General features: G+C 45.9%; 1 protein-coding gene across 5 annotated transcripts in view; it reads left to right on the top strand.

The window, feature by feature from the left end:
• Positions 1-22,327, top strand: part of PHACTR4 (phosphatase and actin regulator 4) — a 130,458-nt gene that overhangs the window by 94,394 nt on the left and 13,737 nt on the right. For 3 of the 5 annotated variants that reach the window (XM_084815733.1, XM_084815735.1, XM_084815731.1), the window contains 4 exons: positions 3,477-3,650; positions 4,251-4,331; positions 13,031-13,195; positions 15,693-16,064. In XM_084815733.1, the coding sequence (XP_084671859.1) occupies positions 3,477-3,650; positions 4,251-4,331; positions 13,031-13,195; positions 15,693-16,064 (792 nt within the window). The remainder of the gene's footprint in view (positions 1-3,476; positions 3,651-4,250; positions 4,332-13,030; positions 13,196-15,692; positions 16,065-22,327) is intronic. The other 2 variants (XM_084815734.1, XM_084815732.1) reach the window with 1 other exon arrangement.

Raw genomic sequence — 22,327 nt, 5'->3', positions numbered from 1 at the left:
ATGATAGTTGGACTCCTTCAGTATCCTGACTTATTTACTTAAAAACTTATGTATACCTTGTTCCCTTTTCCTGATTTTTACAATGTTAAAAGAAAAATCCAGAGCGACTGAAATCATGCAATAGGAGAGGGGGGTTGAAGGCTTTCCTGAGGAAATTTTTCCCAATGTCCCTCAAAGGTATACATATCCGAGTCTTGGGGGTTGGACTCGATGGTCTTGTAGGCCCCTTCAAACCCTACTTTTCTACGATTCAATGATTCTTCCTAGGCCAGGAGTTCTACAAAAATGGTTCCACAAGTGTAAAGGCCCTGCTCCTAATGTTCCCAGGTGATAAGTGCACGACCTTAGGGAGTGACTCACAGGGGTTATGTTTATGTTTAAATATAAGGGAAGAAGAAGCAGGTACTAAGTAAATTCTTTCCTTAGTCTAGTATAGGTAAGATGATTTTCAGTTTGGTTATCATGTGGCCGTGTCTTTTCTGGTGGCATCTTTTAAACTGACCTCTGCAAATAAGTGTCAGCATTGCCAGTTAACAGAAGATCTGGTAATCTTCAGAGTTAAGTGTTGTCCAGAAGCACCCCCTTGAATTGCTGAAATTGTTTCTTGGTGTTTGCGTTTTATACATAACCGCTCCTAATAGTGAACTCAGGTGCCAAGTGCCGACAGAAATACAGCCAAAATGAGTCTTTTGAGAAGCAAGAGAGAGAGGTATCAGCATGCTCAGGGGAACAACTGAGGTTTGCAGAAGTGGGGGATGGTGGGGGGAATCTAAAACAAAAATGTCTGAGGAGGCAAAAGCCCCCAAACCAGCCAAATGAGGACTGCAGGTGCCTGGTAGCCATGGAATGTCGTGTATCAGTTGGAAAGGAAAAATGGAAAGTTGGTGTGTGTGTGTGTGTGTGTGTGTGTGAGAGAGAGAGAGAGAGAGAGAGAGAGAGAGAAATGAAATGGCCTGCTGGAGGAGGGCATGGGTGGTTGGCTGGAACTTTAAACAAGAGCACACCTATTAGGAGGTGAGAAAACATTTCAATTTATTATTTATTTATTATTAAATTTATTAATCGCCCATCTGGCTGGTCACCCAGCCACTCTGGGCGATGTACAACATGTACATAAAACAGTTTAAAACAATACAATTCTACCATAAAAACATTTTCTAAAATACCCTAACCCACCCCAAATGCCTGCCTGAACAACCACCTTTTTAATGCACTTCAGAAGCTCATTAAAGAGGGGGCATGACGGAGTTCCCTAGGGAGGGAGTTCCACAAAGTGGGGGCCACCACAGAAAAGGCCCTCTCCCTCGTCTCCACCAGTCTAGCTGTCCTGGCTGATGGGACAGAGAGAAGGCCATCCGAGGCTGATCTTATTAAGCGGCCTGTCTGGTGCTGCTAGAGGCGCTCCTTAAGATAGGCTGGGCCGGAACCATATAGGGTTTTAAAAGTCAAAACCAACACCTTGAATTTGGCCCAGAAAATAACTGGTAACCAGTGCAACTCCTTCAGCACTGGAGTGATGTGATCTCGCCGGCAGCTGCCTTTTATCAGGCGAGCCGTCATGTTCTGTACCAGCTGCAGCTTCCGAACCGTCTTCAAGGGTAACCCCACATAGAGTGCATTACAGTAGTCTAAACGAGAGGAGACCAGGGCATGTACTACTGATGGGAGCAGATGGTTGGGAAGGAAGGGGCGCAGCCGCCGTATCAGATGGAGTTGATACAGCGCTGTCCGGCTCACAGCTGACACCTGAGCCTCCATGGACAGCTGGGAGTCCAAAATGACCCCCAGGCTGCGGACCTGGTCTTTCAAGGGTAGCCGTACCCCATTCAACACCAGGTCAACTTCCCCCAGCCTCCTCTTGTCTCCCACCAAAAGTACCTCGGTCTTGTCAGGGTTCAGCTTCAGCTTATTCTGAATAATAATAATAATAATAATAATTCATAATAATAATGCAACATTATGTTGCAGGTCCCACTTGTTTTATACTATACATAGAAATCCATGTGTTTGTGTGCTCATTGCGATCCTTGGGATCAGGTAGCGCTTAACCGACAAACCTCAAGCGAAGTTCTCCTGAGGGGCATGCAAAGCTGTACCCAAGACAAAAGGAACTGTGAGAAGTAGTGAATGAAAATGACGGTGGATGTTAAAGGTTATGCTGTATGGCTTGGAACCAGGGTAGCTGAGGGGCTGTCTGGTTCTGCATGCATCTGTCTGTGCGTTAAGTCCTCATCAGATGCTCTGCTCCAGGGTCTTTGCATTCGGAGGTTAGGGTTGCAGCCACTGATGGGTGGTCAAGAATGCAATATGGGTGTCATCTTGGCTGTGGAATGTTCTCTTCAGGGACACTTTCCTGGCACCTACGTTATGATCTTGTAGGTGCCAAGTGGCACAATATTCTCCCCAGCGTTTAGGGGATAATATTTTAATGAATGCCAAACTTGGATTGTTCATGGCTGCTGCTTCTTTTATGCTTGGTCTCTAATTTTTTCATTGTTGCTGTTTGATTTTTATATTATATGTTTTAATTTACTATATTTTAACTAGTGTTCGATGCTTTGGAAGGTTTCTTTTTAACCGAAAACAGGATCAAAATGTGTTAGAAATGTTTTAAATGCAATTACAAATAAATAAAAGTTAATAAACAGAGGAGGAAAATCTATTTATTGGCAAATCTGAAGTTGATGAAATAGGATTTTACTTGCTGGTGGAGCTATTCATGTGTCCGACATGCTGCTTTGCTGTCAATTATTCTATGTTTCCAGGATCTCCCCCCCTCCCCCCCGCATGCCACACTCTGCAGTGGAACAACCCAAGTGCCATAGAGGCTGCAGAAAACTTCAGATTTTGGATCACTATTCCTGTCTACCTTCCATTTGCTTTGCAGAAAATGTTTTTGGTGCTTAAGTTGCATGAATATTTTCCCACAGGTCAGCTCTCTCCCCTCCGGCGCTCTTTTTCTTTATGAAAATGTTTGGAGAATGCCAGAACAGTAGGTTGGAGTAGGAGGCTATTATTGTATTGCTTTCCTGAGATTGTTACTCTTGGCCCAGAATACCTTCTTTTCTTTTTCTTTTAATAGGAAGGAAAAGCAAAACAGTCTAGCTTTTCTGATGGGGTGGATAATTTCAGCTGTATCTGTTACAGATTATATTGTAAAACTCCACAGTAAAGTATTCTATATTCGTTTGATATAGATGTCAGTAAAAGATTTCTTAACATGTTCTACCTTCTGTTCCATGCACATGTTGGCCATTATGTTTGTACTATTTTTCTAGTTGCTCATGTTTGACACTGGTTTGTTATGTGAAGGTTTCAGGGTCATCTTGTGTAGCTTTGCATCTGTGCATTTTCCTGCTACTTAATTTATGTTCCTACTAGTCACAGTCAATTGGAGGAATAGCTTTGGGGGATGGAAAAAGGGGACCTGAAATGTCATCTTGTAATTAAATGCTCCTGTCTTCTCTTCTGTGTAGCTGAGGAGGTGGATCAGCCATCACTTGATGCTGGGATGGGGACTGATCTGGAATCTGGTGACACGACCCCACCCTCCAAGAGAAAAAGCAAGTTTGCAGGCTTTGGCAAGATCTTTAAACCTTGGAAGTGGAGGAAAAAGAAAGCCAGTGGGAAGTTTAAGGAGACTTCAGAAGGTAACACACTGGACTTCAGTGATCATTCTCTTCTTCCCAAGCCCCCGAGAGTTCTTTGTTTTGGAATGGCGTTGTTCTTGTCTGATTCCACCTTTCTCTGCTGCTAGGGCAAAAGATACCAGAATTGGCACATCTCAGATCTGAATTAAAATGATGATGATGATGATATCATCTGCAATCATATATGAGAACAGCTTATTCCTGATTTCCTTCCACAACTGGCTCTCTGAAGTTGCACTTGCCACGTAATGAGTCATGGAAGCTTAGTGGGGATGTCACTAGGCATTGGGGGAGACAGGGAATGGAAAGGACCATTGACCATCTTTCAGTTTGTAGAGTACTTTGTGCGTTTAGCCAATCAGAGGCTCGTATTCCCTTTCCCCAACAAAGCATGGGCTGGCGGGTGGGGAATAGTTTATGTACCTCTAGTATTTAGATAAGGGAAAATAGTCCAGAATCTATATTTTAACATTCATCCCATAAAAAAAAAACAGTCACTTTGGGAACCACTTACGGTATCTTAAAGGATTATTTTGTCCACACCTCCAAGTTGCCCTGTATTCTGAGTGCTGGTGTTTTTTTTTCCCAATTTAATGTCAGTTTTAGAACGAAAGATTTCAATGCGAAAGCCCAGAGAGGAGCTCATTAAAAGAGGGGTTCTGTTGGAAGACCTTGAACAGGGTGAGTTTACCCCTTGTCTTCCTCTGTGTACCCTCCGTTGCCAATTCTGACTCCCTGATAAACTCCACCTTCGGCATTCTGTGCCTGTGTGCTCACACACACATGCACACACCATCTGCCCCACCCCTGCTCCCTCTGCCTTTGCTGAATGTGGTTCTGTCCTTCTCTGCCCTTTGAACGTTTTCGCGATGGGCTCTGCACCTTCCTGGGGGTGGAGGTGGGAAAGGCTGTTCTGCTGGTTTCCTTCCCTTCCTCCATCAAGATCCTGTGTGGTACGTTAGGCTGAGAGCTTATGACTTGCCAAAGGCCACCTCGTGGATCTTCGTAGCTGAGGTTTCAAGTCGGATTTCCCATGTACAAGGCAGTGGAGAAGAGCGGTAGCTCAGCAGTAGAGCACATGTTTTGCATGTGGAAGGTGCCAAGTTTAATACCTGGCATCATAAGAACATAAGAAGAGCCATGCTGGATTAGACCAAGGGCTCATCTCATCCAGCATTCTGTTCACACAATGGCCAACAAGCTGTCAGTGGGAGACCCACAAGCAAGGCACGAGTGCAACAGCACCCTCCCACCCGTGTTCCCCAACAACTGGTGTACATAGGCATACTGCCTCTGAATACAGGAGGTAACATATAGCCATCAGGAGTGGTAGCCACCGATAGCATCACTGGGTGGGGCTGGGGAAGACCCCTGTCCGAAACCCTGGAGAGCCAGTCAGTGTAGACCAAGGGTGTTGAACCTCTTTCAGCCTGAGGGCCAAATTCCATTTCGGAGAAGCTCTTGGGGGCTGCATTGCAGTGGTGGAAGGGGCAGGACCCAGATATTCAAGGTACCTGCATATTTTAGCTTGAAGCTCTAAGTAACTAAGTAACTGCCAGTAACTAAGCCTTAAGGGAGGCATTTCAAGCTTTTAGAATGAAGGAAAAACTGCACAAAAGCTGGGAAACCACCAAACAATCAGTGGTTGTGGGGAAGGGGTGTGGGGCAAGGGGAAAGCAGTGGGGCCTTTTAGGAAAGCCTGGAGCTCTGGCTCTGGCTCTGGCCCCTGGGCCTGAGGTTCTGCACCCTTGGTGTAGACAAGACTGAGTTAGATGGCTCAGGGGTCTGACTTGGTATAAGGGATCTTCCTGTGTTCTAAGGCAGATGCTCTAGCCGCAGTCCCAGGGTTGGCTACTTGGCTGCAACACTGCATTAGAGGTGGTTGGCTTATTAGAGGCAGAATGTTCTGAAGCAAATCGGGGTAGAAACAGCTTAGCTTCCCCACTGTCCCATGCTAGACTGAAGGACAATCCAAGGAGGAAGCTATCCAGGGGTGGATTCTGGGCGTCCTCACTCATACTCCTAGTTTTTCACCTGCCATCTTCCCCCCACCCCCCCAAACAGGCACAGGCAAGTGCGTCCCCATGCACACAGCCTCTCTATTGCTAGTCCCCTTCACCCCTACAATATTCTGCAGGAAATACGTCAGGCTGCTGGCCAGGCTCACAATGTTGTCTTTCCTCGAGCTGGGTACTGTACACCTCTGTCCTGTGCGACGGGAAAAAAGACATCCTGTTCTGAGATGCATGGAATTTTGCACGGAGAAAGCTGTGCATAGTTTGTACGCAGTCAGCTGAATTGAGGTAGGCGACCCCCGACTCTGTAGAATACTTAGCATAATGGCTAATGCACTAATGCCTGCAGGAAAGAAGTAGAGAAGGAAATCCCCTTTCTTCTCGGCTGCCCAGCAGGCTGAGAGCTCCATCTCCCTTCCCTCCCTATTGTTTTACGATTATTTATTTATTTAAAATATTTATATCCTGCCTTTTTGCCTAAGGATTAGTTACTGGCAGTTAAGAGCTGTAAGCTAAAATATGCTGGTATTTTGGCCTCCATGGCAGCTCACAATAAGTGAAAATAAACACAAGGTAGTTGCTGTGTTTTTTTTAAGGCATTGGTGGCTTATGAAGCCTCTGGGCAGGACAATGATGGGAAATGTCTAGTCCCCAGACCTTAATTGTTGCTGCCTGTCTCTTCTCCCGACCTGAAATAGAGATGGCTGGAGGGGAAGAAAGAAAGTGCTGATGTTGCTGATGGGACTGAGTGCTCCGTGTCTGGTTGGTTTGCTCCCACCCTGCTCATAGATGCCCCTGAGTGCATAAACAGCGGTTGGCAAATTCTAAGCAGGAGCTGCAGAAAAGCAGTTCCCTCGATGCTTTGTAGCCTCATAACCTTTGTACTGCAGGGTCCTCCCTGCCATCCAGCTTGAGAAGGATGCTAAACGTAGCTGGCGGGGAGCCCTTGAGTGGAATTCTCCAGCTTTCGCTGTGAGACTCTTTGTGTTGGGGGTGTGTATGCAGGGTGGGATAGCATCAAACCTCTCCAGTCCAGAGAGCAGTGTAGCTGCTGTGACCTGGCAGGCGTCTCTGACATCCCTTGCCTTAAGACAGGGGTGCGCTGTCTTCTTGGCCCTGAGGGCCACATCAGATGGGGGCACGCCCCCTCCCATGCTCACATACACCCATGCACACACAGTCACGTACACACATGCATGCACGCCTGGGGTTTCTTTTGCTAGCGCTTCCATCATATCCAGTCTCTCATCAGAGATCAGAGATAAGGGAAGGGATTCCCTTGCTAGCAGTACTGCCAGCGTGGGAAACCCAAGCAGTGCCACTGTATGCATGGGGGTCTGGTGGGCTGCCAGAAATGGCTTGGTGGGTCCCCCTGCCCTAGGACCTGGTTTTCCTTCTGGAGGAAGAAAAGCGTTGTTATCTGAGGGAAGGGAATGCCTTTGAAAGCCTTTCCACTGGCAAAGATCAGACCAGGGGACAGTCTGCAGTTGCCTGGCTAATGTGACACACTGTGGCCCTGTTCAGACATCGCACTAAGCCATGACAGTTAGGAGTTTTGAGCTAGCTGTGTTGGCTTAGCGTGATGTATGAACAGACCTCTGTCCCAGCCATGGTTGTTTGTTAACCACGGGCTAACCATGTTCACTAACCACTTGCTGCAAGATGGTCAGTGGCTTACTGTGATGTCTGAATAGCCTCCGTGGTTAATTGACAGCTGCTATAGAACTCTGCAGCAAGAGCAGCCAAAGGAGTACTGCCGAGCACCAAAATGACTGGCAGCACCAAGCACCAAAGTGGCCGACAGTGCAAAGGCCGCTGGGATACATGGCTGCCCATCTGGAGGACTGCGGGTTCCTGCAGGAGGGAGGGTGGTTAGAGAATGGTTACTCTAACCATGGTTACCTGCACGTGCGGCAGTAGCACTTGCAGTGGTTAGTGGTAATCACCATGCACCATGGTTAGTCTAACCGTCCTTCCCCAATGTGCATCTGAAGAGGGCCTGTGGCTGCTTCCAGATGGGTGGCTCCTAAGCACTACCGAATAATTGCTCTTCCATTGTAAGCTACAAGAGGAATTAAGAACATCAGAAGGGACATGCTGGATCAGACCAAGAGTCCATCTTGAAAAGCATTCTGTTCACACAGTGGTCAACCAGCTGCCCACAGGAACCCCACAAGCAGGACATGAGTGCAACAGCACCTTCCCACCCATGTTCCCCAGCAACTGGTGTACATAGGCTCACTGCCTCTGGTACTGGAGATAGCATATAGCCATCAGGACTAGTAGCCATTGGTAGCCTTCTCCTCCATGAAATTGTCCACTCCCCTTTTAAAGCCATCCAAATTGGTGGCCCTCACTACATCTTGTGGTAGCAAATTCCATAGTTTAACCATGTGCTGTGTGAAGAAGTCTTTCTTTTTATCTGTCCTGAATTTCCCACCAATCAGCTTCATGGGATGACTTTGAGTTCTAGTATTATGAGAGAGGGAGAAAAATGTCTCCTTATCCACTTTCTCTACACCATGCATAATTTTGTACACCTCTATCAATTGCAGTTGAGTTTCCACACTGGCATTCTGTGGTCAGTCACAAAATTGGGGGTAAGAGGGCAGTTTGTACCACTTCCTGCCTTGAGCTTATCTTCCAGTGCCCTTTCCCGGGTACTGCCATGCTCCTTCCTCCTATCCACATTGGTTGTAATCTGCCAAGAACATATTAATTGGCTTTATCCTCTCCCTAATAATGATGTTAAAAGCTCATTTCTTCTTGCTCTCCCATCAGCTTCAGTTTTAGAACCCATCAAATGTCAGAGGCTTTTTGCTCTTTATTTGCAAGGAGCTATGTCAAAAGCCATTGCCTTTATATGTTGCCAAGATAACGGACTGAACTGCTGCCTTCATTTCCTCCTTAAGCAGAAGCATGCTGACAAATTGGAAGCAGAAAAAAGTACTGTAAAACAAAACAACCTAGAAACAGAAAACTCAGAGCAGTATCTGATGAAAATGGTTGTTGGGGAAAGTTATGGAGCATCTCATGTTTGCAAGCTTGAATGATAGCATTTGATAACTATGTTATGAGAGAAAGGTGAGTGAGGGCAAACCATTTTTAAACATTTCAGATCTCCGAAATACTAGCACAGGGACGTCCCTCCCATGAACTAGGGAGCAGGAGGAGTGGCAAATTGCACGCCCCCCCCGCCCCGCTGCCAGGAGGACCTGGCACCACCTTGTGTGGCCTGCCCTCCCCCATTGCTGCTGCACCTCTCACTGCCTTCCCTACCCCATTGCTACTATTTCTGCCACCACCACCACCCACTCCGCAGATTCTCTCACTGTACCCCAGGCGATCTCTGGGGATGCTCTCTCCCACAATGCCTGGCTCTCAGGAAGGACCCCTCGAGGCAGGCATTTGGGCCTGGCGGGGTCTCTGAAGAGCCACACCAGCCACTTTTCCAGCCAGCGCAGTGCTCCAGAGAGTGGCGATAGGGTGGGAGGTGCATCACTGAAGGATTGAGTGGGCTGGGCAGGGCTGGGGCAGGAGGGAGACAGACACAATGAGCATGTGGGCGGGGGGGGGGAGATGGGTGCGGCCAGTGGAAGGCAGAGGGGAGATGGACACGGCGGTGGGGTGCGCTTGGAGGAGAGAGATGCAGTGGCAGCAATGGTGGGTGATAGCACGTGTGCTTTCATGCCTGAGGTGGTGGGAGACCTTGTGCCAGAGCTGCACTAGCAGTAGCAAAGGTAGTTGTGTGTGTGTGTGTGCGTGTGTGTGTGTGTAACTAGTACCACTTACCCAAATAAAAGTCTGTAAATCAAAGTTGAAACTAATTGGCCCAGTTTGGATGTCAGAACAATCCAATTTATTTTTTTAAAACCTGGGGTTGTTGCAAATGAAACGGGAGCAAGCGTGCTGGTTCCTGCTACTAGATTGCTTTTACGGCAAGCAGGAGGAGCAAAAGAACCGAAAGGAAGCCTGGTCCCTGGGTTGTTCAGTGTGACATGTGAACCGGGATTTCTGGGTTGCTGGAGAAAAGACAATCCAGAGTTGTAGTGGGGCTTCCCTGGGCTGTTTTGTTCCTGCCGCTTGCAGTAGGAGCGATTGGGTGGTGGGAATTAGCATGGTTTCTTGTGCCTGCTTCATTCACAACTACCCAGGGTTTAAAATACAACAGCCTGGACAGTTGTGATGTCCGGACTGGGTCATCGAGTCAAGGGGCAAATCAAAGGTTGAAATGAGTATAGAAATGAGCCCCTTGATAACTGGGGACTTGCTTCTGTCATTGCTTGGTAGCTGACTAGGTGAACAATACAAGATGCAAGGAAAAGAGGCAAACCTCGAAAGTTGCTATGAAGTATTTGAGTAGAGAAATGCTCCAACAGATTCACTGTGCCTGATGTATTTTGAATGCAAACTTTCATTCTTCCTTAGAGGCAATGACTCAGAAACTTTATTATTCCTCCTCCCTCTTAGCTCTCAGTTATGTGACCTATCACTGCAGCATTCCTGCATGAGTCTGGGTATTTTTGTAAAATGGAGGAAGACAGGAAGAAAAGACAAACCAAACAGAAGGAAGGGGGGAAGAATGAAAACAAAAGGGGGTCCCATATTGCAGGTGGAGGCTAAATATGGGTCCCTAGTTTTCAAAAGGTAAAAGACTAATTTACTAGACGGTACAGTGGAGGTGCCACAACTGGGCCTCTGTCTTGAAAGGCCCCTCAAAGCAGTGGAGGGCTGCCAGAAGTGCCTGCTTTAAATCCGTTTCTCTTGTGGTGGCAGAGTTGTGTGCACATGTCTTTGAGACGTACAGGTGTCATAAATGGACGAAGTACGACGACACAAAATAGGGAAAGAACCCTTGTATAAAATAAGGGAGGGGAAAGAGTCCCTTGGGTTTGTGCTGGCTCCAGGATTTTGGGGGCCCTTGTACAGGGCAACCTTAGTGGCTCCCCAAACCTGGAAGAGGCAGGACATGCAATCAGAGAATTCTCTTGGGCTGAACCTGATTTTCTTGGATAATCTGTACAAACTGGAAATGGTAGCATTGTTAGGTGGTGGGCCTTCTGCTGTTCTTCTTGGGGCCCTGGAAAATGCCCGACTTTGCCACCTTCTGGAGCTGGCCCTGTTCTGGGCAGCTACAAGACATACCTTCAGTGCAAGGAGAATTAAAGAAAATATAGGAGGATACATAGTTGTATTTACAGAGATGTATATATCGCTTCCTAGCAATGCTCTCAGACTGTTTTGGTCAAGAATATCATGTTAAAGGGACCTTTAACAATGGCTTCCCTTTCACAGTGGTCAGCAGTGTGGGGACAGCTGCTGTGTGGTGCAATTCCATGTGCCCAGGGGTGCATGTAAATAATGAGGCCGCATTTGTGGGCAATATGTGAGCAAGCTTATTTCCCTCAAAACGAGGAATGAACTTTACAAAAAATTATTTGTTTGTTTGTTAAATGTGTATCCTGCCTTTTCCTCCAAGGAGACCAAGGTGGAGTACATGATCTCTCCATTTTATCCTCACAACAACCCTGTGAAGTAGGTTAGGCCAGGGGTCAGTGACTGGCCCAAAGTCATCCAGTGAGCTTCGTGGCCAAGTGGGGACTAGAACCTGGGTCTCCCCTGTCCCCAGTCCAGTGCTCTAGCTGCTACACCACGCTGGTTCTCCCAATACTTTAACTCCGAATAACTTTAACTCAATACTTTCTAGCCAACCTTTTGTGACTGTAGGCTCAAGTTTACAGACTTTGGGAGGGACAACTTGATTTATTTTTAAACTGTATTGTACACACTTTGATGTTTTAGCCAATATGATGCATCCTGCTTTATTTGTGTTTAATTCTCCCTGGATTGGAGGTCTGTGATGTAGCTATCTAGGGAACTCTTCTCTCCCCCCACCCCACCTCTTCCTGATGAAAATGGCAACAATAGGGAAAATTTCAGTCTTGCGCCTCAGATGTTGAGGCTTAACAAATTGAAAGAGACTGTTTTTCTTTTGTTCACCTTTATCAAAGACCAGGAGCATCATATGCATTCTTCAGTTTTGCTAGCTGGTGTCCCTGAATGTGTCCCACTTTTATTTAGAATAGTTGAGGACTCCTAGGCTGTGTGGCTACATTAATTATGGTGTGACTACATTCCTTTATGCCATCCTATGTTGGTTCTTAATAAGTCAGGCTCTTGGACTTTTGACTGTGGTGGAGAAAAATAGAGGATATGCCATACCAGTTTGGTTTGATAGATGGTACGTCTCAAGGTATTATCCTTGCCCTGGATTTTTTTTTAATGAGCAGCATAGAATTTTAGCATTAGAAGGGACCTTGGAGGTCATGTATTCCAACCCCCTGCTTAATGCAGGAATCTGCAGCTCCAGCAACCCTGATGACCATCCAGCCTCTGCTTAACTTCCTCCAGGGAAGGAAAGCCCACCACCTCCCAAGACAGACCATTCTACTGTCATACAGCTCTTAGTGTTAGGATGTTTCTCCTAACGTTTAGTCGAAATCTGCTTCCTTGTAATTTCCACCCATCTGTTCTAGTCCTGCCCTTCTAGTCCAGAGAAAGGAAAGCCAGGATACCCAACCATATCTGATTCCAAATGTATAGTTTATTTCCCAAACTCTTTGGAAACAGAAAGTTGTCAGTATGATGGAGTAATCATGCCTGCCCTACACCAGCCCTTAAAAAATGGCATGTGCACTAAACAACTAAAGCCGCAACCCTAAATTCACCCTTTAGGAAGGAGTCTCGCTGTTCTATGTGATTTACTGAGTAGGCATGCATAGGATGACACTGGGACATTACATCTGGACTCCCAGGGCAGCTTACAGATCAAAAGACAAACTTGTATATAATAGTCTTCCCCAACCTGGTGCCCTCCAGATGTGTTGGGCTAGATTATCCCCATTCACTATGGCCAGTGCCCATGTTGTTGGAGGTGATAGGAGTTGTAGTCCAACACATCTGAAAGACACCAGGTTGGGTAAGGCTGAGTTAAATATTTTATTATCACTGAGGGCACACAGGGATTGTAATACGCTTTGTTTGAATCCTTTCTACAGATGGATCAGAAGCATGTTTTTTCCTTAATGTCACAATCCCCTCAATGATTCTTTTCAACATAACAATATGTAATAAAGAATTATAAGGTGGTGGCTTCTTCAAGCCTCAGCCACCAGTATTAGCAGACTGGCCCTCATCTGCAGACTCAGTGCTTTGATTAGCAGGCCTGTTGCTTTGTGGTTCATGCATAGTTCTACCTCTCTCCGGCTCTTCCTTCCTGGCCACTTTCCCAACTTGATCTTCAGGTTTGTTATTTGCTTGACATGTTCTTATTGAATTCTCTCTCCCCCGCTCCAACCCAAACAGATGGAGAAGAGCCAGACAAATTAAGCCAGCCTGCCTTGAAAAATGGGCATACTATCCCCATCGACTGTTCTGGGATCGGCAACCTTGGACAACTGGAGGAAGAGCCTGGAAAAAGATCAAGCTTTAAGAAGCCTGTTCCAGTAGATGAGCCGAAGAAATGGCAAGGTGAGAAACAGAGAGGAAGGAGTGGGGACTGTCTGCGAAATGTATTTCCTTAGCTTTCAGCGGCTTATTGTGAAAATACCAGTTTGGGGCCTCTTCTTCAGTGCGCCCCCACCCATGGGGATTTCCTCATTCTAACACAAGCTATTCACACCTTTTTTTCCAAAGGCCTGGCCCCACCCAGTTTATCTCTCCCATCATCAACCACGCTGTCTCTTCCTGCCCATGTTCTGCTGGTGCATGCCAGCCTTCATCTTGAACTCTCCTTGGGAATCAGCACAATCCCTCACGCTCTCTCTCCCATGCAGTAAATAAAATATCTGCAAAGACTGTCCGGCCAAGGTCCCTCCTCTCAACCCTCACCCTAGTTCCATGGGCAATGGCTTAATGAAAATCAGGAACCTTTGGAATATGGGGCTCTTGGGGCATTGGTAGGTGGAAACAGGGACTGGGAGCTATGGAGAAGCTCCCCTTCCTGACCAGCCACCTTGCAATCCTTCCCCTTCCAAACTCAGAACTTTTAGCAGATACTAGAGGCAATACCGCCTCAGAAACTAGAGGTAGCATTTAGCCATCAGGACTAGTAGCTGTTGATAGCCTTATCCTCCCAAGAATACAGCTATTTCACCAGTGCCCATGAAAACAATGTGCTTTTTCTAAAAGTTTCTGGCTCCTGCATGAGGTTCACAGAGTATAGTTGGGCCGCCCCTGCCATGATGCATGCATATTTCATGACATTTGTTGTCCCAAGATAATGGTGATGGATTGCAAGGTTGCTGGTCAGGAAGGGAAGCTTCTCCATAGCTCCCAGTCCCTGTTTCAACCTACCAATGCCCCAAGAGCCCCATATTCCAAAGGTTCCTGATTTTCATGGCTTTGAAGGCGGATGCGACAAATTAATGGACGGTCAGGTCTGTGATGGAACTGCCATGTTCAGAAGCAGTATGCCATTAAGGACCACTTGCTGGAGTGGGGAGCAACAGTAGGGGAAGGCCTGATGCCCTGTTGGTAGGAGTCATCTGGTTGGCCACTGTGGGAAACAGGGTGCTGGACTAAGTGGACCTTTTGTCTGATGCAACAGGGATCTTACACTAGCATCCTTGTGTTCTCTGTCTCCTAATCTGTATCTGTATCCACCTCTTCTCTTTATAGCAGTAAAATGTTGACCATGTTGTCTGTATGTGCATATAAAGAGAGCGTGATGCAGTGGTCCTACAAGTGGACCAACAGAGCGTTAGGGATGCCCAAATGATGATAGCCTTGTAAATAAGCACACAGAAGTTAATAGCTTGCAAAAATATTGACTAGCTTTCTGGGGGTAGATGGGTGGTTCCATCCCTCCTCCAGCAGAAGATAGACTCACTGGGGGAGGGGACCCATTGAGGGTGTCTTGCCCAATGGCCCTCAAAAACCTGGAGCCGGCACTGTCCATCCCTTTTCCACCAGCCCACTCACCTGCATGGAACTGCTTTTTGCCTCTGGCTACCAGGTGTGTCCTTAAATATAAGGCTGTATTATAAAATTGCAGAACTGCTGCTTATGTTCCCAAAGGGTAGCAATGTTAAGTTGCTAAATACAGGAGCTTGAAACTGTTGCCACTTGAGATCCCAGTCATATAGACCTCCAGGCTGCTTCGGCCTTTGCTGGTTCCCACTGTTCTACATGGCTGTCAGAGACCAGTGTGGATGGTGATAGCTATACCATCTGTGCTGGCTTCCCAGGCTCCCTGTGGAGCCTTCTTGGGGAAAGTGGCACCTCCGTTTCCCTCGGAACGTTCATCTGTAGTGCTCAGTCAAGAGTACAAAAGCTACATCTGAAGATGCTCTTAAGTCTGTGGTGTGCGACCCCTTACGGTTAACTGGTTTATAGTGGTATATGCTTTTGTAAGTACTCCTCTATTTCGTTAAAATTATATACATAAAGTCTTCTTTATGTATATGACTTAGTTATGGCAGAAACCTTCATAGGCAATGGGAAGGTGTATTAGTGTCTAAGGTGTTGCAGACCTCTCTTGATAAGCATGTAAAGGGGTACAGGAAAGTATTTCAAAAAAGATTTGGCTTGCTTAATGATCTAGTGATCTAATGCAGGGGTGGGCAATGTCTGTGGGTCCAGGAGCCAATTCCCTGCTCTCCCTGGAATCTACTGGGGGGTGCATCCCCCCCTTCGCCATCACAATTGCTGCAGCTATGCCACCAAAATTTGGTGGCGTGGTGGCAACCCCCCCATTTTTCCTTTAAAACAAGGTGTGCAGGAAGCATGTGCCTTGTTTTAAAGGGAAAATGTGCCTTTTTTTGGTGCTCTTGCCACGCAGCCAGATTTCAGTGGCGAATTTGGAGGGTGGGGGTGGTGCCAGTGGCAGGGGCTACACAAAAGGCTGGGTGGCTCATATGCTGGCTATGTGTAGCTCACCCCTGATCTAGTGGAAGGGTGCCCTGAAACGTGATAGTCTCTTCTAGGCATTGCCATAATACTGTTTTCTTGAAATTTTTCTTTGCAGGAGCATTCAGCAGCCATCCCAGTTCAGAAGTGGAACATCATCACGAGTCTCCTGCTGTGAGGCAGCCTTTGCTTCCTCCGAAACGACCTTTGTCGTCGTCTTCTCAGGAGACGAGTGACACGCAGGCGAGGGATCTTGGCCCTGCCAGCAGCGCTGCAAGGACTGTGCCTTCTTCCACAGCTGCAGCTACCACCAGCACAGCAAAAGGGGTCAATATTTCCACTGCTCCCTCCCCAGCCCCTAGGACTGTGCCCTCTGCTCTCATGAATGCTTACACTACTGCTATCCCGAATACCACCAATGCAACGTCTGCCAAGCAGCCCCCTGTCCCACCTCCCAAGCCAGTGAATAGGAATAGCAACCCCTTAATAGGTAAGCGGCTCTTCTTCATGCATCACTTTATCACCGAGCCTTTCCTTAATTATTTCTTTAACTGATGCCAGTTTAGTGTGGATTGGGAAGAAAGCCTGAAGGTATTTTCACAAAAGGCCCCAAAACTGCTTGATCAGATCTCCACTTAAAAAAACAACAACAAGTTGCCATTAGCTGATGTGCATCCTGTCTGTTGATTCAAGTATCCACCCATCTGCTGTTTTGCTGTTATGGGAAGCCAAGTATTGATCAGCTCTGTAGTCATGATAGAATATTGTGGGGCGAGGGTGGTAATGGGCTTCAGAGCGTGGAAAAGGTGTATCAGTTAATATGTTACAAGTGGTGTTTGAGGATACACCTTCCTTTTGGATCCTCAGATCAGGGCAAAATGAGTTCCTAGCGTGCAATAGATTCTATGATGGTAGTCCACAAATGCCGCCAGAGAGGCTAAACGACATTCTTAACATCCTTTGTGAAAAATATTCCAAACGCCAAATTTCTTAGCACACTTCTCTGGGATTGTTGTCCAAGAGCAGGTCTCAAATATATGACTGACAAATTCCAGAAACAGAGTCTTCTTAACACTAACAAATTTACTGTGGCCTAAGCTTTTGTGAGCCAAGAGTCCACTTGGTCAGATGCATGAAGGGTTGTTATGCTGAGTTACAGGAAGTAATCGTTACGCTGTTTATCTTGCTTTGCCTTTTCAAAACTAATTGGGAGTAAACTAATGTACTTTTCTGAATGGATCTCGTTTGCATTTGTGCCCTGCATAGTTATGGGTCACACCCATCTCTCACCTTGCTGGGCCTTCCAAGCTTGCGTTCTTCTATCTGTACCTCTGTTGTAAATATTTTAAGAGACTTTTCCAAAGCCAACTATAACACAGTACTAAAATCATTAAATTGGAGCATGTAAGACCATCATGGCTGATAAAGTGTGTGTGTATGAGTCTTAAGCCTCCAAGGCCTGTGTTCTTTGATAGGTGGCCCTCCTGGGCAACGTCACAACTACTGAACACTTTAATTTGCTGCATGGCTTTCTGTGGTGCTCCTTCCATGCCATATAACAGACATTTCCTGTGGGAGACTATTGATATGTACAGCACAAGTCATCACAGGCTTGGTCTGGTCATGGGGCAAAAGTACTGTTTTAACCCATGGTTTCTCCTTGGGTTAAAACTCTGGGTTGTTTCTTGCTCAGCAACTCAAGTTCTGGGTTCAGATGTCTTGGAGAACAACCCAGAAACAGCTTGCTTACTTTGGTGCACTCCCAAACAGTCCATGGTTAACAAACCATTGGTTGTTCAGTCATGTCAACCAGGTCATTGTAAAACAGATTAATTGCATGCACAGTCCATGTACCTATTGTGTACCCTGTAAGATGCAAGTATGACATGCATAGATTTTTTTTTTTCTTGAATATGTCACATTGCAAGGATCAGCATTTGGCCCTGGGCCTCCTCTACAGGTAAATGCAGGGCATACACACTTCCCAAAGAAAAATGTGCATCACTCTCATGTTGCAGGGTACATGCAGGACACATTCACTAATTCATGTAGTGCAAGAAGCGGCCTTTCATCTTGCAGGGTATTGAAGCTTAGAGTTTCATTTGTCCTTGTGGCCTTTTACAGTTCCAGTTTCTGGTATTGATGGCCAGTTGGCAAAGGTCAAGATTCTAGTGTTTGAGAATAGTTTGAGTCTTACCTTGTGCCTATATAATAATTTTAATCAGCTTCTGAAAGTATGGTCTGCCCACATAACAATAATTACTTCCGCAGTTACACAGGACTTTATATAATATTGGCCCTGCAAAATATGATTAATTTATGGTAAGTAACTTGTCAGCAAAGATTATCTTGTACTTTTAACAACTGGCATATGTAAACAGAGTTGCTACACACTGTGCAGCAGCAAAGCCATTTTAGCCACTGAGGGTGCACTGAAGTGGGAGCCGTGGTCTAAAATCCTATATTTGAGTATGATACACATGTGCAAATACCTGTTTGTTACACACACACATCACATTTTTTAAGTGTGTCCACAAGATACTTCAAGCACACTCCAAAAAATGTGGCGTGTGAAGCAAATGTCCCTGATTTCGGGCGCTGTGAATTTCTTTATTTGTTTTTAGTTTGGATCTGTTGCTGTTATTTTGTTAGTTTTCATTATGTGAAAAGGCAGACTTATCAGATGGCCAGTGTGGTTTGATTGAGTTGCAGTGGTGCCCCTTTTGAACCACTTTCCTCTGGGCCTTAAGAGCATGGGATTGCAATAATTTGGGGAAGAGGTTCAGGTTATGGATGTGTGACGCTGTCAAGGCTGATCTTGTTCAGGTTCTGAGTTTTCCATCACTAGGCTTGTTTTGCCCCGGTTCCGTTCCCCCCCGCCCCACATTTGTACATATTTTTGTGTGCATTTTTCAAAATGTGTGCATTTTTGTGTGCATTTTTCAAAATGTGTGCGTTTTTGTGTGCATTTTTCAAAATGTGTGCATTTTTGTGTGCATTTTTCAAAATGTGTGCGTTTTTGTGTGCATTTTTCAAAATGTGTGCGTTTTTGTGTGCATTTTTCAAAATGTGTGCGTTTTTGTGTGCATGCACCCACTGACTAAAGCATGTCTGTGTGCATCACGTTGAACACATTTTTGTTTTGCGAAATACGTTGCAAGCTCAGAAATGTATGGATTCCCAACAGCAAATTGTGTTCAGGTCCACATTCAGTTCTGGGAGGTGCAAACTGGGCAATCTCATATGAAAATGCAAAACCAATGAATTTCTCGCCCAGCCCTAGTTCAGGACAGTGCTCAGGAAGAAAGTATATGGCTGTACTTGTAGCACAGGTCTGCTTTATGTCAAAAGCCTTCTTTCTGTTAAGCTACGAGCCGTGAAGCTTGAGCTGGTGCTGCATTGGCCAATGTGTCTCTTAACCCAGTTCAAAAGAAGTACAAACTAAGCTGCTCACCTGGTCTCACTGGGAATGCAACACCGTGGGGGAAGGAAAGGGAATGTAACCAGTGACAGCGAGTTGCCATAAGGGCGTTAGGGAAGAATGTCTGTAGCACTCGCGGCCCGGCAGTGCGTAGGGAAGGGCTTTGCGCAACACCTCTGATTTCAGGGTGTGGGGAGAAGGCGGGGTAAAACGCAAGTGGAGCTTGTGAGCCCGCACCTGTTCCTGCTCACCTGCTGAGAATTTGCAGTGGGAGTGTGAGGTAGATTTCGCAATTCTACCCTCGGTGCACGTGTACTTACGTTGCAAAGTCTAGTGTGCGTTTTGTTTCTGAACAAACAAGGCAATGACAGCAGGGAGTTCTACTCTGTCTAATCTGCAGAGCTTTACCATATGATCACATAAGGGGTGGAGGACATAAATCTAAAGCAGCGAGAAGGAGCTTGACAAGGTAGCAGCCAGGATAGGGCTCTGTATGTTTGTTTGGGAGCGAGGGATGGTGTTAAAACAGAACTCAAGAGATCAGAACCGATTGGTTCATCAAGGGCCATGTGTATATTGCTTGATCTTATTAAAGGATTTATAAACTGCCTTTCTGGGCACATTGCCCCCACGAGATGATGTATGAAAACATTGTGCTACAAGCATAATATATAAAACCATCAGACTAAAATGAGCTGTACAACTTTATTAAGATACAATGATTGATACAATGTGGACAGAAATAAAGACGTGTTAAAAGTTCTTTTAAAAACCAGCAGTGATGGGGCCATACATACTTCCTGGGGAAGGGCATTCCGCAAGTGCGGGGCCGCCACTAAAAAGACGTCTTGGAGTCTGCCCCCCATAAAATGGAGAATGATGGATTGGAGTGGGTGGTAAATGCAGATTGTTTGGGAGAGGGCTCAACTCCTCCGTTTTGTGCTTCAGAGCATTCAGTGCTTCCTTGAGGTTTTGCCGCGAGTGCTCAAACACTAGATCTTGACAAGGCTTTGCGTGGTCCTTGGAGCAGCAAAGTTAATCTTGCACCCATTAAACAAGGGGTTCCTGAAGTTTATTTTACCTTGATTTCGAGGCTAGTTGGCTCATAGCTGCAAGTGGAATAACAGCCTTGGTTCCTGTTCAGCTGCTTTAAATTCTGATTATGGTATGCCAGCAGTTTGCTAACATTGCTGTCCTCAGGTCTGAGCTATGTTTCCAAGGTCAGACCACGTCTGGTTTGGACCACGCCAAGAGAGTAGGTAGATAATCAGCCATGCTGTTGTCAGTGATGGACAAGATCACTGAGAACTAGCGGAAGCATCTCCCCCCCTTAAACATTTGTGCAAGAAGAGTCTGGAAATCCAAAACAGCTAAAAATGCACCTACCCTTCTGCCTACTGGACTACCTGCTGCTAGAGAGTTGTTGGATTTTCCTCTTGCTTCCTCCTGTGGCCTGCAGCAGTACTGCACCCCTTGCCTCTATTTCTAGAAAAAAATGTGTGTTGGTAGAAATTTGCAAGTGTTCCCACAACAAGCCTTTCCAACAGGTCAAAACTCAGACTGGTTGAGCTTCCCAAGTACAACTTGGGTAAAAGAAAGATGACTCAACCCATGGGAAGAAACATGACACACTCGTGGCGGAACCTACAGGAAGCAACAGACTCTCTAAAAAAAAAACCTTCCCCGCAAACAAACCAGGGAGGTGCTCCATTAGTTGGTGCCATCAGTCAACACAGCAAGTGAGAGGTGACCCAGACTTCTTTGTTAAACATGCAAAGTGTATGCATCTGTATTAGAATACTGGGGTGGTTTATCAGGTGTGCATGTAAAAACAACAAAGAGTCTTGTGACAACTTAAAGGCTAAAAAATCTATTATGCCATAAGCTTCTGTGGGTCTGGAATGTCATCCTCATTTGGCAGATATATGCATAAGTGTAATCTAGTTGAATCAGTACATACACAAAAAGAAAAATAGGCATGGGAGGGTCAGGAAGTAGCCTGTCCTTCCCTTAGATCACCCTTCCTCAACCTGGTGCCCTCCTGATGTTTTGGACTACATCTCACATCATGGCCAATGGCTGGATGATGGGAGTTGTAGCCCAGAATGTCTGGAGGGCACCAGATTGGGGAAGGATGCTCTAGGACCTGTTTGGACTGGCACAAGGAAGAACACCTCCCAATTTGAACTTGATGTGATAAAAAGGCCCACCAGGGACAGAAAACTAGGCTTGCTTAGTGCTAAAAAAAAAAGAAAAAGACTAGTTCATTCAGATGAACGTGCAGAATTTGTTTGCATGAATGAATGAAAAGATGCCTACAGGGCTTGCCTTGGAAGGATCAGGACAAACACCACAAAGGGAGCAGTTCCTTCTCCATTACTCTTACACTCCCCTCCCACTGATGTAGCCATACATTTCTGGCTTCCTTCCATGTGAACGGGAATTCTGTGTAACTAGAAACCTGCAGAAGGTGGTCCAATAGAAGCTTCAGCCATGTTTGTGCTGCTTCCTTGTGGCCTGCAAAACTGCTTTTTGTTCTTTTGAAATTTGGCCAAACTGAATCTTAAACCACTGAAGAATTTCTGTGGATAAATATAAGGTTATTAACACATTGACATTCATGTGATCCTTGTAGATTGTAATTGGATTTCCTGTGTAATGTTTGTGTTTTGTTAGAATATTTTTATGTGCTCATCGATTACATTGAAAACATGTACTAAAACTCAATAAAAATATAAAAATTTGGCCCACAAGGTAGACAGAACCTTCACATCCTCAGAATGAATCCTCCCCTCCCCAGCAAGGCCAGGGCTTGCTCATGTCTTGTATTTGACGTCCAACCACAGCCACTGGCAGGAAGAATAAGATAATAGAAGAATTTGTGGTAGTCGGCGTGAAGATAGAAAAGTGAGAGGAGCAGGAAGAAAAGAGCGGCAGAAAATAAATGCTTATTTGTGTTGACCTGGGACACTTCATTGTCATTGGCTGTGTTGTTAAATCAGATGCCCAGCCTGTGGAATAATGGTCAGAAATCCAGTGTTGAGTGTGTATGTATAAATGCAATCTAAAAATGCCATTTAAAAAAATTTAGATCATTCTTTTTGCCAAGTTGTGCGGGGTGGGAAATTGAGGCCTAGAGGATGTAACATCACAAGACTATTCCATGGCATCAGAGGTTTGAACAAGATCCAAATCCAATACCCTTTATTGTCTGTCTGTCTGTCTCCTATTGTTTTAGGTCAGGAGTAGGCAACTTGTAGCCCTTCAGATGTTTTGGCCTACAACTCCCATCATCCCTCACTGTTAGGTATGGTGGCTAGGGCTGATGGAAG

Source organism: Heloderma suspectum, chromosome 10, assembly GCF_057233095.1.
Source record: "Heloderma suspectum isolate Gila_16-S chromosome 10, 16-S_ref, whole genome shotgun sequence".
NCBI classification, from domain to species: domain Eukaryota; kingdom Metazoa; phylum Chordata; class Lepidosauria; order Squamata; family Helodermatidae; genus Heloderma; species Heloderma suspectum.
Note: the sequence above shows the minus strand (reverse complement) of the source record. Positions and strands in the feature narration are given on the sequence as shown.